Source organism: Aspergillus uvarum (assembly GCF_003184745.1).
Source record: "Aspergillus uvarum CBS 121591 unplaced genomic scaffold BO82scaffold_45, whole genome shotgun sequence".
In the NCBI taxonomy this organism is placed as follows: domain Eukaryota; kingdom Fungi; phylum Ascomycota; class Eurotiomycetes; order Eurotiales; family Aspergillaceae; genus Aspergillus; species Aspergillus uvarum.
Window position 1 is genome coordinate 112,811 of NW_020291342.1, and position 16,464 is coordinate 129,274.

Consider the following 16,464-nt stretch of genomic DNA (forward strand, 5'->3'; position numbering starts at 1 on the left):
AATATGTTAAATGTATGTGGTCTGCCAATTGCAGGTCTGGATTCAGCAACTATATTCGCCACTATGATCACAATACACAGCATTCCGCTGCTTCTGACATTGCATCAGAGGCTAGAGCAATCTACTTTTTTTTCGAGGGATAGTAGTACAGTACGTCCCGAAATTGGTGACACTCTTCACTCATTTTTCAAAACTGGTTTGATTAAATTTGCTACCTTGGCTCCAAGTGCGGCTAGAATAGGCGACGGATGGATGTAGACTTGGCCCCGGGCAGTGGGGCAGGACATTGTGCTAGTGAACGGCTGATACGCATACCACAGGATGCGCTTGTGACATTCAGCGTTCGACAAGGAAGAGAGGGAGAGAGAGAGAGAGAGAGAGTAGCTCGAGATGGCAGGGTTGATCTGTGGGGATTGAGGCGCAGTAACGGGTTATACTCGGGCTGCTACGCGTGATTGTGCCGTTGGCTTGAGACACAACTTCAATCAAGATCGTACCAGAGTAAGAGGCGCGAGATGCCGATGAACGGGCTGCGAGAGACATAGACATACCCGAGGAGCTGCAATCATGCATAGAAGCGGTAACAAGTGAGGACTGTCGTATGGTGTGCCCGATCAAGGCTTGTAGGTTATGGCGTAAGTCTGATGGGGAGCCCAGGTGATTGCATCTCGTGGAGTTCGCCAGAGAAAAAGGCCCAAAAAGGTGCGGGACTCGAGCGGCAACTGTTCCTCGAACCATCCCCCACTGCCACAAAGAAGCCCAGGGAAGCCAGAGTCTGAAGGTGCCGTTCCCAGTGACTCAACCCCGGCTTGCCATTCTTCCTCAATTCATCGGCTCCGCTCTGCCGGGTCATACTCATTCTCGGCCAGCTTGACTGACAGTTCCACCAGCTCGAGAAAGTGGCCAGGCCCCGAAGCAAAGCACGGAGGGAGAGTGAGTGTAATGCTATGATTCAAGGGAGGCACTTCTTGCAGTAGAGGAAGGAGAAGGCCAAGCCCGAAAGACAACTGGAATTCCTGCCACGCGATTCCATCGCGCCATTGAATCAGAAGTACCACCCTCCGAGATTCATCCGAGATCGGGGCCCAGAGAAGACGCTGGAAGCCAGAGACTGTGGATATGAAGACCAGCGACTGCTGCCATAGTGTATGTGCGACATGCTGTTCATCTATGAAATCCGCCTCCGGGCGGAACTTGAATCTAATAAGATTGAGGACGGGCGTCCTCGGAAGGCCATCACGCCGGGCCATGGCTGTCTATTGCATGGGTCTTGGCTCGGTTCAACGAAGATTCGGTGATCCATAGTATATGAGGGAGTGTCAAAGCATTTGCTATTTGTGGGGGGACAAAAGAATCAAGGCCATGTCTGGTACAAGAAGAAAGAGCTGCATATTTTTATTTCTCCATCCGCTAGCGCCGCCTGGCAACATTTTGTCTGCACTGATGTGGATTGTCTAGTCTATCTTGAAAGTATCTAATTAGATTAGATAATAAATCTATTTCTCTTGACTGAATAGCCCAGCTTAGTAGAGTATAGTGATCCAGTTTCTGTATGTACTATACTTTATCACTATTTATGCCCATCTTCTTACCCCAAACAACATACTGGTCTACTAGTACGCACACGTGTCTGCATTATGTACTCAGCACCGCCATATGTACTATCATTATCTATCACCATCTTCATGGCAACATTTCAGTCAGCAACCACATCTGGCACAAACAGGAGGATGGAAACTCACGAAAACATCTCCGTATGCAAATACACCTCCGCCACTCCAGCCATCTTACCACTACCAATGCGCAACTGCGCGTCGGCCGCCGCATTACGAACGTCATTGATCATGGACCCAGGCCCACACGTGAAGATGCCGATCTTCTGCTCTGCACCTCCTCTCCTGGTGACAGGAACTGCGGCGGTGAGGAGTTGGGATAGGTCTGGTCGACGCGCTTGATGATATGTGATCGGAAGGGTAGTGATTGAGCCCGATGGCTGGGTCCCTTCTTTGATTTTCTCGGAGGGGGTGATAGTGGTCTTGTTCGTTACTTCGGGTGTTTTGATGCATTTCTCTTCTTCGTCCCGTGCAGCCTGAGAGGGTGGTGAGTTAGAAGGGGGAGAGGAGTGAGAGGTGATATGGATGCTGATGTGCACGTCTATCTTGCGGGAACCGTTATAATGATCCAGCAGAATCCGATTGAGCTCGCTGGTGTACCAGTCTGCTACTGCTGGAGATCTAGTTGCGAAGATGATGCTGATTCTGGGGAAAGCTGTAGAGTTCTCCCCCGCTGTATCGACATTTGCGTCGGTTTTCACCCCCTGCAGGACCTCTTCCAGAATTCCGAAGGAGAAACCACCTCCAGAACCTCCGGTCACTAAAATGATATGGCTGAATCGTGAGATGTCGAGATCTCTGGATATTCCGCTATACGGCCCTTCTAGAAGGACAGGAATAGAAAATCCCGGGTGGCGGCTAGCAAGCTGTGCAAGGCGGGCTGTGATGCCGCTGCGGGGCTGGATGTAGAATGTCAAGCTTGGGCAGATGCTCCTACTCGGTACCTGCTTCGAGCTTGAGGATGTGATCGAGTCCAAAGATATAGCAGACATGGAATTGGGCTTGGTCGCTGAGTTGAACTTCGTCGGATACGTAGAGCTTATGGTAAAAGGATGTGCAGTAAGACTGTGTAGACCCAGTCGAGGACTGAGGAAACGGATGAAGACGTGTTGCGCGGGTCGCCACACAACGGTAACAGTTGGGACAGTGATACGGAGGAAGCCGCAGGGGAGAAGCTCGAATGTCGCGCGGTGACGGCCATGGATGAGGTGGGTTTTGGCGAAGGATATGAGAAGACTCAAGAGATAGATCGCGACAGATGCGATGAAATAGTCCCTTTGAAACATTAGAACATCAAGTTGCATACGCACAAGCCGTAGGCAACACACCATGAGGAGAGACGAAAGTCACAGTGAAAGAAAAAGAAGAGGATAAATAGGAATGCGGCCAGAAGATGCGTGGCCTTAAAAAATTCGTAGAATCGGTTCCTATAGAGTTAATCTATATTCAATCAGTAGAGGCTTCATGGCTCACCGAATCGCTGGCAGAGACATAAATGTCAAATATGCCTGTGGTATCAAAGCAGCCACCCCCGTCCAGTATGTTATCTCCGTCTTCCACTGCTTCACCATGTCGCCTTTTTGAATATGAACGACAATAAACGGAAACGTATGTACTAAAGCAAGGACGAACATGGCGTAACTAGTCCAGTGGTGGAAGATCTGATAGATCAGCTGTAGCACATTCATGATCGCCGGTGAAACGAACCTGAAGTTTTTCATGGGTTACCCCAGTCAACGCTGAAATAAGATTGGCTTTGGCTCCGAGGGCCCTGTTGTCGGTCAGTAAGGCTCGATCACTGAATTTGGCATACTGACAAGACGAAAGGCAGCAGGCCCAGTGCCATCCATCCTGCTCGGGTCGCGATTGGAGGACTGCCTCCATAAGAAACCGTCTCAGTATTTGGCCAGTAATACGGTTGTGGACCGAGGGTCATTGCTATAGATTATCAGAAGAGTTCGTTTCGGCGTACTCGCGTCTGTACCAACCAAGGAAGAAGACACCCCCGATAACAATCAAAATGAAGACGCCGGTGGCCGGAAAGTTGATAACTGGTGATGGAAAACTTTTGTAGGCAAGATATCGCCCTGTTGCCGTTGCTCTCCTCCAGATGGCCGTCCTTCGCAAAAACAGGGGGCTAAACTTGGTCATCATCTGAAGAATCACGAAAACCCCAACCGTTGCACAAAGGAAGTAGATCGTGTTCAGCGCATAGACGTGATCGGCTTGATACCTGTCCAGGAGATATGAATATACGAAGCGACAACAGGGGCGAAGACAAACCAGTATCTCCAATGTCCATTGCGGTAGGCGCATTGCTCTGCAGTCAACTTGCAGCTATCTGCTCTGGAAGAGTGCAACATCACCGGCTGGTCCAGCCATGGTAAACCCATTTTGCACAGAGCCAAGTAATAAACAAGCCTGTCAGTACTATAGAGCAGGAATATCCCGTTCAAGAGGGAAAGAAGGTATTTTCAACGGAAACCCGTGCTTCATCACTGTCAATAGAGAAAGCTGAAGAGCAGAGGGAAACACCACCCCAGCGAAATCATCCCAGACCGTTGTGCAACTGGACCCTTGAAGACAGCACCTTTGGCAGAGACATCGCATTCCGACTCCAGACACGACCTCCTCTATGGATTCCATACTGGGTCGCTCATTGGCCGGTTCATGCTCAGAATTGAGCACATTTCGCCGGTTAGCGTGGAATGCGGACGCATGCAGCCATCCGGGCAATTCCCCGTCGGGCTGTCGCAGGGCGGCTGGTTTCGTTTTCGACGGTGGGACAGTACGAAACAGAGCGTATCACGTAAGGACGATTATAATAAGTCTGCATACATCGACATTTGCCAGATTGTGTTGTCTGATGTGCGCCTGGTGAGCAGATTTGCGCGGATAGTTTAGTGGCATCGTTCAGCGGGACTGCACTTGAGCAGATTACTCGCGCTTAGCATTGGATGGCTGTACATCATGGTCAGAGGAGAAGGTGCTAGCGTGTGGTCCATTGTACGATATTGACGTCTGTGAGCTGATGATAAAATGAAATGAGGATAAGAAGAGAGGATGTAGTTCCAGTTGTTGTGTATGAGGAGCAGTCGGCATGTTCATCCTAATCCGGCCTAGTGCCAAGTGCTCAAGTATGCTTTCCCGATAAGGACTAGCTTCATCCAAACTACGCTTTGGCGAGCGACAAGTTGTTTACAGACACACTCGGATATCCATCAACCACGCTGCCATCCACCTGCTCCTGCTCCCAAAGTCCGTGGTCTTTCAGTGCCTGATATCCGCCTCGGAGACTATCCGCTTGGACCCCCTTGGCCCGCAGCACACTAGTGGCAATACGTGCCGTGTCGCCATTGTAACAGATTACCAGCACATGGTGCGAAACCAGCTGCGCGAGCTTGCTGTCGTCATTGAACAACGTCTCCACCTCCCGCCAGAGTGCCTCTAGCACATCTGGATTGGCGAACGGCTTGGCTGTGTGAAGTCCGAGACTTTGTAAGGGAACATTGATCGAGCCAGGGAGGTGCCATGAATCGAAATCGACGGCGGTTCTCAAGTCCAGGATACAGCACGCCGGTCGGAGGGTGATGTTGCTCAGGAGACCCTGGTTGAAAGACTTGGGAGCCTCGTAGAAGTGCGTGAACAACACGACAGGACTTCGTTCCCAGCTCTCGTCGTACCGATGAAGATCCACCCGCGTGAGATTCTGTGGACCACAGGTTAGCATTATAACCTTATTCTCTGAGGATGATTCATCCACTCACCTCGTTCTGAATAGGATGGAACCTCTCAGGTTCCACCCTCTCAAAATACTCCCCAACGTACTGATACGGCAAGTCGCAGCATAAGAAGACGCAATGAACGGAACCATCCGGTCCCGCCAGCTGCGTCAAGGTGCCCCCGCGTTTGCGCTTCTCGAGCATCTGAAAGAGGCCCTGCAGGTTGAATCCAGATGATGGGCCACAAACAATTCCTTCGCGGCACAGATCTAGCGACAGAGAGAATGAGTCTGCTGACGTGACCTCCTCAATCATGTCGACGGCGGCTTTCCAGGGAAACTCCACAGGCTTCATGAGAGCGAACGATCGTGGCCCGGGAACTCGGTCCCCTGGTGCGGTACACACCCCCAGCCGCAATACGGACGGCTTTGCCTGCTTGAAATATGTCCCCAGTCCCGTCATGGTTCCGGAGGTGCCCATGCCAGCGCACAGAACGTTGATCTCGGGGAGTTGCTTGAAGATCTGCGGTCCGGTCCAGCGGACGTGCGCTCCCCAATTGTCGTGGTTCTCGTACTGGTTGGGATTGAGGGTGTGATCTGACTGCATGGACATTTCACGCGCGGTTTGAATGCCGCCCCGTTCGTCGTAAGGATCCGGCTGCGATGGGCCGCCAAACAAGGTGATGTTGAGCCCGAAGAATTGCATCAGCTTGAGTTTGGCATCGCTGGTCTTGTTGCTGAGATATGCTCGGGTGTCGTCTATACCATGCATCACACGTGCAATCATCGACATGGAAATAACTGTCGAGCCGGAACTATACTCCACTATCGTCTGGGTCTGTCCAGGTACCACGCCTGATTCAAGCATGTTCATAGCTGCAGAAGTCAGTGACTAACAACATGCATCGCTGCAAGGGCGCATGTACCTGGTAAGGCCTTGACATTGTTTGCAGGGTGCATCGTCATCATCTTCGCATAGATGCGCACCCCATCATGATGGAATGGGTTCAGATGCTGTGGCAGCTCTACGAGCGGCAATGGAGGTTGGCAGTCAGGATTGAAGTACTTCTTGAGGGCATCCGGCCCGAAGTAGACGTTGTGCTCGTTGGTAGTGGCCATGGTGCAGGATGATAGCACGGAAGCAGTATGATTCGGTTTGTTTCTCAGAGGGACAGCTGCATGCTTTATGCTCGTGCTGTGCATATTGCTGCCCCTCCTTGCTTTGAGTGCCCAAATCTAGACACAACCGTCGCTTTCGGCGTGTGGCAGATTGATGACCCACTGGACGGCTTGCTGTATACGTTCGATGTCTGCTTTGGGTCGTTCTGGTCGATCGCGCACATTATAGTGTGATCAGACCACAGCTACTGGCTGAATCCGGCTACTGATAGACATATTGATATCTGCTATATTGGCGAAACTCGAGCGGAGCCCGGGAAGTGTCTTACCCGTATCGAGCCTGTCGAGCAGCATGCATAATGCAACGAGTATTTCAGACGCGTGCGCTTAATACGGACACGAGAAGAAACGGCACAGCATGCAGATTGCATCTGCAGATCGCAGATGAGGACCTTGGTGAGGGCATTTGAGAAGATTTCTGGGCGATCCCTACTAGCCCTAACCGGACGACTGGCCCTTGCTTGCAGGCGTGGCTCGCATGTTCAATGCAACTCGACCTGATCATTAGGCTTGGCCAAGTTGATGCTCGATATTCTTCTCCCCGTTGAAACTTCCTCAATGATTCAATTCTTGTAAACTTTCTGGGCTCAGCATTGAGCAGTTTGCCATTGTCTACTTTGATCCCTGGCGCCTACACAATGGCCAATACAGCATTGTACTCCGACTCGAAGGGGGCGAGCCCCAACACAGAAAGAGCAGTCATAGCGCCTGAAGATGTGGAAGCCGATGCATCAGCTCCAATCTCCTTCAATGAGCAAACGAACTATGTCCCCCGGAAGACCATCATCACAGTATGAAGCACCGCCCTTATTCAGAACCTCAATTGATCAACCGACATCTCCAGATATTCCTCGCATGCTCAACAGTCGACCTGATAGCAATCATGGATCAGACAACACTGGCGGCCAGTCTCTCGATCATAGGCGAAGCCCTTGACGCCAGCGACAAAACCTCCTGGATCTCAGGTGGCTACTTTGTGTCCGTCCCCCAGAATACCCCAATGACCACCACCTAACCAAGCCCAACCCAGCACATCAACATGCTTCCAACTGCTCTACGGTCGCCTCTCCGACGTTTGGTCCCGCAAGCACGTCCTCTACGCCGGCCTCGCCATCTTCTTCCTCGGCTCGCTAGCCGCCTCCCTCGCCCAGACCGCGACCCAGCTCATCATCTTCCGCGCCTTCACCGGCATCGGCGGCGGCGGGCTCGTGACCGTCGTGCAGCTCATCGTCAGTGACGTCGTACCTCTTCGCACCCGCGGAAAGTACCAAGGTATTTTGGGGGCTGTCGTCGCGCTGTCCAACGGCCTCGGCCCCGTCATCGGGGGTCTGCTGGCGACCCACGCCTCGTGGCGGTGGATCTTCCGGCTTAACCTTCCCCTCACAGCCCTGACAGTGTGCTGCGTGATCTTCTTCCTCCCGCTCCGCAAAGTCACGGAGGATTGGAAGCGCAAACTCCAAGCCATTGACTTCTTCGGCGCGCTCCTAGCATTGGGCGGTACATCGCTGTTGCTGCTCGGCCTGACCTGGGGCGGCGGGGAGCGGCCCTGGCGCTCGGCGCCGGTCGTCGGGACCATCACCGGCGGCGGGGTGCTGTGTGTCACGTTCGTGGTCTGGCAGTGGAAAGGCACGGCGTACCCGCTGGTGCCGATGCATATCTTTCGGTCGGGCATTGTCAACGGCGCGTGCATCACCATGTTCCTGCACGGGTGGAATATCCTGGTGCAGCTGTACTACATCCCGGTGTTCTACCAGCTGGCCATGGGGTACTCGGCGCTCAAGGCGGCGGCGATGCTGCTGCCGATCACCATCATGGCTGGTACGTCCTCCTCTCCTTTCCCCCTCCCAGAAGTATCCAAACAGGGATCACTAATAAAAAACTAGCGGTGAGCAGCACGCTCTCCGGTTTGGTGGTGCACTGGCTCGGCCGGTACCGGGAACCCATTCTTTTCGGCTGGGTCGCCTGGGCCGTTGGACTAGGGCTCTTCTCGACCCTCGATGCTTCCTCGGGGCTGGGCAAGCAGATCGGATATGCGCTGCTGACGGGCGTTGGCCTGGGGAATACACTGCAGCCGTGAGCTACCTTTCTTCCAATCAACTTGGATCTGTGTTCAAGCGCAATGCTGATCCAGCCATACACAAAGAGCCCTAATAGCGATCCAAGCGGGTGTCGCGCGACGCGATATGGCCGTGACTACATCGTTCAGGAAGTACGTGCCCCAGCCGCTGCATCCCAACCATTCCCAATACAGGCCCAAATCTGACACCTTGGGTATGAAAACAGCTTCACGCGGAATCTAGGAGGAACCCTAGGCCTCGCCATCGCCGGGACGATACTGTACGCTTGCCTTATTCTCCAAACCCCTTCATACTAAGGATACTGACAAAACAAGAACCAACCTCCTCACCACAACAACTACCTCCCTAGCCCTTAGCCCCACCGACCAAACCCTCTTCCTCCGCAATCCAACAACCTACCTTGCCAACCTCCCCGCCGCCGAAGCCGCCCAGCTTCGTGCCGCGATCCTCCCGGTCTACCAGCAAGGGTTCCGGATCATCTTCCGGATCGGGGCGGGGATGGCGGCCGTCGCGGTCGTGGTGGTGTGGGCCCTTATTCCGCAGGTGGAGCTGGAGGTCTCTTCACCTAAGGAGGAGGGGTGTAAGGGGCTGGGGCCTAGAGCTGAGCCTGCAGAAAGAAAGGGTGGGGAGTAGCGGAGAACGTGATAACGGTGGTGCGGTGGTGCGGTGGTGCGGTGTGGCTTTGGCAGAAGGTATTAGGTCTTAGGTCCTAGGGGAGGATAAGAGGGTGGTGATATGGGGAATTGGAGGGTATACCGCTCTTCGTACTACAGTATTGTCAGATTCTGGGTCTGAGGTAGCAACAACACCCGATAATTTCTTGTTTTTTTTTCCAGCATACAATAAAATCTTATGGTTATCATCCTCGGACCTAGGAGGTTTATTTGGTTAGTGAGGAGCAGGGGAGGGGAGGGGAGCGTCATGCAAAGCTTTGGGTGAAGCGGTGCGGTGCTGTGCTGTCCTGCCGACAGCACTATCGATCAGGATACAGGGTATATGGTTCCAAGGGTCCAAGCCCGCAACCCTGGTACCTTCCTTTCCCTTATCTAGGAGCCATTCGAGGTTCCTATTTTCTGGTTCTATAGCATGTGCCTATGCTACGAGCCATTCCTTGTGTCTAATTTTAGTTTATAGCATGCGCCCATCTTGAGGAGGAAATCTGCAGGGCAGTACTCGATACATAGCCGTGGAATTATGGTGTGCTTGCTTCTTGAATCAGTGGTAGTTAGCAGCAATGCCACCACCACCAACCACCACCACCAACAGGATCTAGAATGTGGTTTCACTGCTGGTGAGAGCCGAGAATTCGCGGTAGAGTAGAGAGAAAAGGAAACGACATGTTTGAGTACAGGCCAAGAACTGATGATGCTCGAGTTATTTGGTCTACCTAGTAATTTCGTTGCTTCGTAGCACCAGGGTATGTGTGGGAAGGGGCACGCTCAGAAGAGAAAAGCAGAGATATTCCATCCCAGCAAACAAACTTCTCCCAAACTCTCCAGTAAGGAATACAGAGAGACAAGACAACAAGCCCAAGTCCGGTTGTCTACCCTACCAAGACAGCACAAGACAACGGAACATCTCATTCCATAGCTCAAGGCTCAAGGCTAAAGCTCAAGGCTCATAAACACTATGCACCGCCCCTATCCCCAAGGCCCAAAGGGCAGTAAAAGAATCCAACATCAAGCCCACCCATCCTCCCGAAAAAGCCCCAAGCAGCGCAAAGTCATCACTCATCACATCATAATCCCCCTCCGCGAAACTAACCCCCCTCAACAATAACCACGCAATCCACCACCCAATCCACGAACGCCTGGGCCTCGACCCTCCACCGACCCTCGCGCCACATCTCCTCGACCAGATACGTCCACGACCACTTCGGCCCACTGACCGAATTCGACGACCGCACCGAAAAGTCCCGGTTCACATGCACATGCAGCGCGCCCGCCGCCGCGGCGGTCGCCGTGCCGCGGTGGCGGGCGTGCCACTCCCTTTCGGCCTTCTCGCCGGCGCGGCGGGCGACGGCCTCCTCGTCTTCGTCCTGGTAGAGCTCGCACTTGGTGCATTCGGTGCAGCGGGCGCCCGGGTTGATGCGGAAGTGCTGGCAGAAGTGTTTATAGCCTTCTAGCTCTTCCTCTTCGTCGTCGTCGTCGTCGTCGACTTCGTCTTCGGAATCGGGGTCCGGGTCTTGAGGTTGAGGTTGAGTTATGAGGTTACGTCGCAGGGGGATGTTCTCTGCGTTGTTGCGGCGACGGGCCGCTGGTGCTCGACGGCGGTTTGGAGCACGACCACCACCACCACCACCACCGACCCCACCAGTCCACGTCGACGTCAGCGCTTTGCGACACAGATAACACATGGAGTAGCCGCAGACGCAGGTGAGTTTGTTGCAGCCGGTGGATTTGACGAACGACAGCCCGCAGCGCGGGCAGGTGCGCTTGACCGCCGCGGTGCGCGCGGCCTCGACGGTGGCGCGCAGGTCCAACAGCAGCGGTTCATGGCAGACGTGCGGGTCGCGCCAGGGTTTCTGGCAGGCGATGCAGCTGACGCGCTGGCAGGCCGGGTTGGCGCAGGTGAAGCGTTTGGGGCGGGTGCGCAGGGTGGTGTTGAGCAGGGCGGTGCGGAAGGTCGCGCGGATCGCGGCCGGGTTGAGCAGGTACATGACCGTGAGGGGGATGAGCAGGAGAGGGATCAGGTCGAGGATGAACACGGCGATGATAAAGCTGGAGATGAGGCCCTCGCCGCGGAAGCGCCAGGCTAGCGCGGACGACGGGTGGTGGATCGGGTCGACCTCGGCGTAGGCGCACGAGGGGCAGTGGATGAGCTTGAGCTGCGACTTGCGCAGAGCGTCCGAGGCGACCCGCGCCTCGAATTTGGCGTAGGTCTCCGCGCCGGAGCGGTCCAGCTGGATCGCCTGTTTCACGACCGCCGCGCTCAGCACCCCCTGGCAGCAGCCGTCTTGGCTTGGACCACCACCAAAAGGCGCAATGCATTTCAGAGTCACGCGGCCGACATCGACTGACTTGTTCCACCCCTGCCCGAACAGCGCCTCGTGGATGGTGCGGCGAATGCAGCCGTAGCAGATGACATGCATGCTGTCCGAGCAGGTCGCGATCTGCTCGAATGTCACGTCCGCAAAACAGCACTCGCATTCGTACAGCGCCTCCGCCGCCTTGGCCTCGTCCTCGTTCAGCGTCTCCGCCAGCGCCAGGTCCTTCCGCTCCTGCTCCTCTCTCCGTGTTCGGAGCAAAGGGGCCAATAGTGCCTCGTGTAGCTCCCGGTCCAGCTCCTCGCAGCCCGTCTCCTTCAGCCGCGGGACCGCCTCCCCATCCGCCGCGGCCGGCCGCTGCCACACCACCAGAGGATGCTCATTCTTATCGCGGCTGCGTTTAAACAACGGCAGGAAGCTGTTGAACGTCGCCCGCCAGGTCTTGCGCGAGAGGTCCTGCAGGGTCGGACGGGCGCGGAGGTAGCAGAAGTTCACTTCCGCCAGTACCGCCTCCACCGTACTCTTGCTCAACGCGCTGAACTCCTTGGCTAGGGCAGCCTTCACAGCGGCCTTGTATCGAGGGGATCGGAAGAGCTCGTGAGGAGGGATGACGAGGGGATCACCTCCGCTGGCAGTCACCGCCGCAGTCGACGCAGTATCAGCTGCTGCTGCTGCGGCGCCCTCATCAGCGGTGTTGCCCGTCGTCCCACCCGGCACGTTCCATCGGCCCGCCACCCATTCTTCTTTATGTCTTAGAAGCTGTTCAACGCAGACATGCAGACGGCTGGTTCCATCGAACCGGACCAGAAGTTCGCGGAAGACTTCGACGCGGATGTCCGGGAAGATGCGGGCCAGGGATTGCAGGGCATGGTTGAGCTCTTCTTGTTCGCGTCTCCAATCCTCGGCAGCGGGTTTCAGGGCGGCGCTCGTGCGAGTCCGGGAGGTGATTCCGAAAGGGTTGTTGCGCAGGGCGCGTTCGCCGATCATGGCGGACGCGGAGGAGGAGGCATTGTTGCTGTTGCTGTTGCTGTTGCTGTTGCTGTTGCTGTTGCTGTCGCTTGGACGCAGCGGCGGGGAAGTCGGGGTGGATCTGAAGCTGGGAACGGAGAACGACACCATTTTCGCATCGAACGATGGGAAAGCCTGAATGCTACATGATAGTCGGAAGAGGTTAAAATGAAGAGCATTAGGCAGCAGCCTTAGATGTGATGAGGGTGGTGTGGATTATGGGATGATCGGGAATGGGCGAGAGGAGAGGAGAGGGTGAGCTGACAAGGAAATGAACCGAATGGGCAGAATCATCGGATATCAAAGGCGGCCTTCCGCCTTCCCCACCACAACATCGGAGACCTTAGATAGATTGATGCTCACATACACTACTCGGTGGAATCGGTCCCAAATAATTTAAATAAGACTACCTGGCAGGATATCATGAAGTGCAAATCATTCATTAATGTTTATATACACAGTCTGAGAAAGCTTGTTTTACTCATAGATACCTTTACAATTTGGCCTTAGCACCCTCCAACAGCTCGGCACCAGCCCCTGTAATGGCCGGCTTGCCGGTCTCCACCACCGTCGTCTGGAAGAGGACGGTGTTGCCCTCCTTCCACATCTCCGTCTTCAGGGTCTGGCCCGGCAGCACCACCCCCGAGAAGCGAACCTTGAGGTTCTTGAAGGGACCAAACGTGCTGAACACGTGCTTGCCGGAGACACCAAGCGAGCACAGGCCGTGCAGGATCGGGGTCTTGAAGCCACCCACCTTGCTGAACTCAGGGTCAATGTGGAGGGGGTTGCGGTCACCGTTCAGACGGTACAGCGCGGCCTGGTCCTCGGACGTCTTCTCCTCGACAATGGCATCGGGCTTGCGCTGAGGAGGCTTGTAGGCGGCGGTCGCAGCCTTGGGGCGAGGAGCAGTGGGCTTGGGAGACCCGCCGAAGCCGCCACTGCCACGGATGAACACAGTCGACTCGTTGTAGAAGAGATCCTCGCCGGTCTTAGCATCCTTGGTGGTGTACCCGGAAACAACCAGGGCGGCGTTGCCCTTGTCCACCACGTCGATGAGCTTGGGGTAGGTCAAGGTCTTGGCCTCGGTCGGGATGGGGAACTTGCGGACTTCCATGTACTGCTCGCCGTGCAGCAGCATCATGGGCGAGAAGTTGGCCACAATCTCGTCCATGTTCCAGGGGTTGGCGGTGTTGAACCAGGGGACCACGCCGTAGGTGGGGAGCGCCTGGAAGTGTTCGTGGTTCTCGTACACCAGAGGCAAATCGGTGCGCTTGGCGCCAACACTCAGGTTGTAGAGAATGACATCGCGATCAACGAAGTCGAAGGGGGTGCCATCCGTCGTGGCCTGCTTGGCCTTCTCGATCGCCTGCAGGACCTTGTTGCTGCCGCTTTCCGCGCCCTTGCCGCTACGGTTGGACATGTTGGCCATGATCTTCTCAGCACCGGCCTGGCCATCTTCCGGGTGGTCCGCGCGACCATCCTCGAAGTTGGTGATCTGCTTCCAGTGGTTGCGCACTTCCTCGGGGGTAAGCTTGACATCCACCGGGAAGCCGTGGCCACCGGCGCGCTGCCAGCGAGTGCGGGTGAACCAGCCACTGCCGCATTCGTAGAGACCCTTGGTGCTGGGCTCGGGCATAATGTCAGAGGAGAGAAGAACCACCAGGGGAGCAACATAGTCGGGCTTGAAGGCCTGCACCATCTCCTCGGGCATGATAGTGCGGGTCATGTTGGTACCGGCGTTAGGAGCAATGGTGTTGACCTTGATGTTGTACTTGGCGCCCTCCAGAGCCAGAGTGCGGGAGAAACCGAGGATACCGAGTTTCTACTGTGTGTCAGCAATGCCTCACCCGAGATGTTGAGAGTCATCTTACCGCTGCGGCGTAGTTGGCCTGTCCAAAGTTTCCGTAGATACCGCTGGTGCTGGCGGTGTTGACGATGCGGCCATACTTCTGCTTCAACATGTAGGGCCAAGCAGCCTTGGTCACCTTGTAGGTACCACGCAGATGGACATTGAGGACGGGGTTCCACAAGTCATCGGTCATGTTGGTGAAAGCCTTGTCGCGAAGGATACCGGCGTTGTTGACCAGAATATCGATGCGGCCGAAGGCGTCAATGGCCGACTTGACGACGTTCTCGCCGTCCTCGCAGGAAGCCTTATTTCCAACGGCCTTTCCGCCCATCTTCTTGATCTCCTGAACGACGGGCTCGGGGTCGACGAGATCGTTGACAACGACAGCAGCGCCGTACTTAGCGAAGAGCAAGCAGTATGCGCGACCCAGACTGAAGCATGTCAGCTACTGAACAATAGCTTGTGTTCAAAGATACGTACCCGTTGCCACCACCGGTCACAAGTGCAACCTTGCCCTTGAAGTCCGGCTCCTGTCCTGACTCAGCGCCGGACAACTTCAAGCCATCCTCCAACAGAGCCATGAAATCAGCCGGGCCGGTGGGATAGCTGGGCTGGGAGAAGTCGTTGACATCGCTCCACTTCCTCGCAATGGCTCCAGGGGTCAAAGTAGCATCAGTCTTCAAGAGCGCACCCTTGGCCCGCTCCCAGCGCAGCTTGGCGGCATGACCACCACCGACCTCGTAGATGCCACCGGTCTCAGTCGTGTTAGAGGAGTGGACCAGAGCAGCCACCAAGGGGACGACCCAGTCGGGCTTCAGGTTCTCGAGGACATCAGGGGGCATAACGGTGGCCGTCATCCGGCTAGCAGCTATTTTACCATCAGCGGGATTTCCAACAAGCGGCCAACCATCCGTGCAACATACCAATAGGAGCAATCACATTAGCAAGGATGTTGTACTTGAAACCCTCCTTAGCCAACGTCTCCGTGAAGCCGACCTGACCAAGCTTGGCAGCTGGTAACACCGATTAGCCCGACTCCTCGATATGATATTCTTCCCCACCAAAGACCTACCAGAGTAATTCGCCTGTCCAAAGCTACCGAACAAACCAGCCGAAGAAGCAGTGTTGATGATGCGGCCATACTTCTGCTTACGGAAATGAGGCCATGCGGCTTTGGCGCACTATCAAGAACAGTCAGTTCCACTCCACCTAGCATTCCGCCCCGGATAACAATCCCAACCCACCTTATAAGCACCATACGTGTGAACCTTGTAGATGAGATCCCAATCCTGATCCTTCATATTCTTGAAGCTGATGTCGCGGAGGATGCCGGCGTTGTTGAGGAGCACATCGACGCGGCCGAAGTTCTTGATGGCGGTCTCGATGATGGCCTCGCCGTTCTCGACGCTGTCGTAGTTCGCAACCGCCTTGCCGCCAGCAGCTCGGATCTCGTCGACGACCACATCGGCAGCCTTAGTATCGATTTTACCATGGTTAGCATCCATACGCCGGAAGAGTGGTTTGGGAAGGTTGCATGTGGCACGGTTTGTGCGACCCTACCCACCTTGGAGGACTTGCCCTCGCCGGAGTGCGAACCGCCCAGGTCGTTGACGACGACGTTGGCACCTCTCGAAGCGAAGAACAAAGCATATGCCTTGCCCAAGCCGCCGCCGGCTCCGGTGACGACGACAGTCTGGTTATCGAAGCGCAGCTCCGCTGACATTGTGTGTGTGTGTGTGTGTAGTGGGTGATGTGTGAAGGAGGAAGAAGAAGAGGGGGAGGAAGGGGAAAGGAATGAAGGATCGAGGGGAACAGTGGTTGTGGGTTGTGGGTTGTGGGAGAAAAAAAGGTGTTTTATTTGCGGGGTCAAGATGGGGGAGGGGAGGAGATAAATGAAGAAGTTTTGGAAGATGGGGATCAAGAGAAGCTTAAGAGGGAAGAAGGGAAGAAGAAATCTGGGGAGTGTTGGAGCTGGAGACGGTCGCAGTGTTCGGCAAGAGCTGGGAAGGGAACCTCGGTATCTTGGATGG

The 16,464-nt window shown here is 55.1% G+C and overlaps 6 protein-coding genes across 6 annotated transcripts; 1 reads left to right on the forward strand and 5 right to left on the reverse strand.

Annotated features, from left to right (window-relative positions):
• Nucleotides 1-827: 827 nt before the first annotated feature.
• Nucleotides 828-1,425, reverse strand: BO82DRAFT_434050 (uncharacterized protein; the record flags this gene model as incomplete). Its single annotated transcript, XM_025640920.1, has 1 exon — nucleotides 828-1,425. The coding sequence occupies exon 1, from the start codon at nucleotides 1,248-1,250 to the stop codon at nucleotides 828-830; it is 423 nt and encodes a 140-aa protein (XP_025489730.1). The 5' UTR covers nucleotides 1,251-1,425.
• Nucleotides 1,426-1,738: 313 nt separating this feature from the next.
• On the reverse strand, nucleotides 1,739-4,006 carry BO82DRAFT_385045 (ferric reductase family protein; the record flags this gene model as incomplete). Its single annotated transcript, XM_025638144.1, has 7 exons — nucleotides 1,739-2,888; nucleotides 2,942-3,040; nucleotides 3,087-3,274; nucleotides 3,321-3,384; nucleotides 3,431-3,551; nucleotides 3,602-3,846; nucleotides 3,897-4,006. 7 exons carry the CDS (start codon nucleotides 4,004-4,006, stop codon nucleotides 1,739-1,741), a joined length of 1,977 nt encoding a protein of 658 aa, XP_025489731.1.
• Nucleotides 4,007-4,785: 779 nt separating this feature from the next.
• On the reverse strand, nucleotides 4,786-6,453 carry BO82DRAFT_340100 (putative cysteine synthase B; the record flags this gene model as incomplete). The annotated part of the gene is made up of 3 exons (XM_025633496.1): nucleotides 4,786-5,322; nucleotides 5,381-6,210; nucleotides 6,261-6,453. The coding sequence occupies 3 exons, from the start codon at nucleotides 6,451-6,453 to the stop codon at nucleotides 4,786-4,788; spliced, it is 1,560 nt and encodes a 519-aa protein (XP_025489732.1).
• A 698-nt stretch (nucleotides 6,454-7,151) lies between these two features.
• On the forward strand, nucleotides 7,152-9,232 carry BO82DRAFT_314863 (putative MFS drug transporter; the record flags this gene model as incomplete). The annotated part of the gene is made up of 7 exons (XM_025632525.1): nucleotides 7,152-7,304; nucleotides 7,358-7,491; nucleotides 7,544-8,331; nucleotides 8,397-8,586; nucleotides 8,657-8,722; nucleotides 8,797-8,850; nucleotides 8,906-9,232. 7 exons carry the CDS (start codon nucleotides 7,152-7,154, stop codon nucleotides 9,222-9,224), a joined length of 1,704 nt encoding a protein of 567 aa, XP_025489733.1. The 3' UTR covers nucleotides 9,225-9,232.
• A 658-nt stretch (nucleotides 9,233-9,890) lies between these two features.
• BO82DRAFT_356310 (E3 ubiquitin-protein ligase) lies at nucleotides 9,891-12,817 on the reverse strand. Its single transcript, XM_025635689.1, has one exon. The coding sequence runs from the start codon at nucleotides 12,694-12,696 to the stop codon at nucleotides 10,351-10,353; it is 2,346 nt and encodes a 781-aa protein (XP_025489734.1). The 5' UTR covers nucleotides 12,697-12,817; the 3' UTR covers nucleotides 9,891-10,350.
• Nucleotides 12,818-13,078: 261 nt separating this feature from the next.
• mfp (putative peroxisomal multifunctional beta-oxidation protein (MFP)) lies at nucleotides 13,079-16,419 on the reverse strand (the record flags this gene model as incomplete). The annotated part of the gene is made up of 7 exons (XM_025632526.1): nucleotides 15,999-16,419; nucleotides 15,679-15,906; nucleotides 15,507-15,615; nucleotides 15,358-15,447; nucleotides 14,915-15,302; nucleotides 14,457-14,865; nucleotides 13,079-14,407 (listed from the first exon to the last, which is right to left on the reverse strand). Exons 1-7 carry the CDS (start codon nucleotides 16,155-16,157, stop codon nucleotides 13,079-13,081), a joined length of 2,712 nt encoding a protein of 903 aa, XP_025489735.1. The 5' UTR covers nucleotides 16,158-16,419.
• Nucleotides 16,420-16,464: the final 45 nt, after the last annotated feature.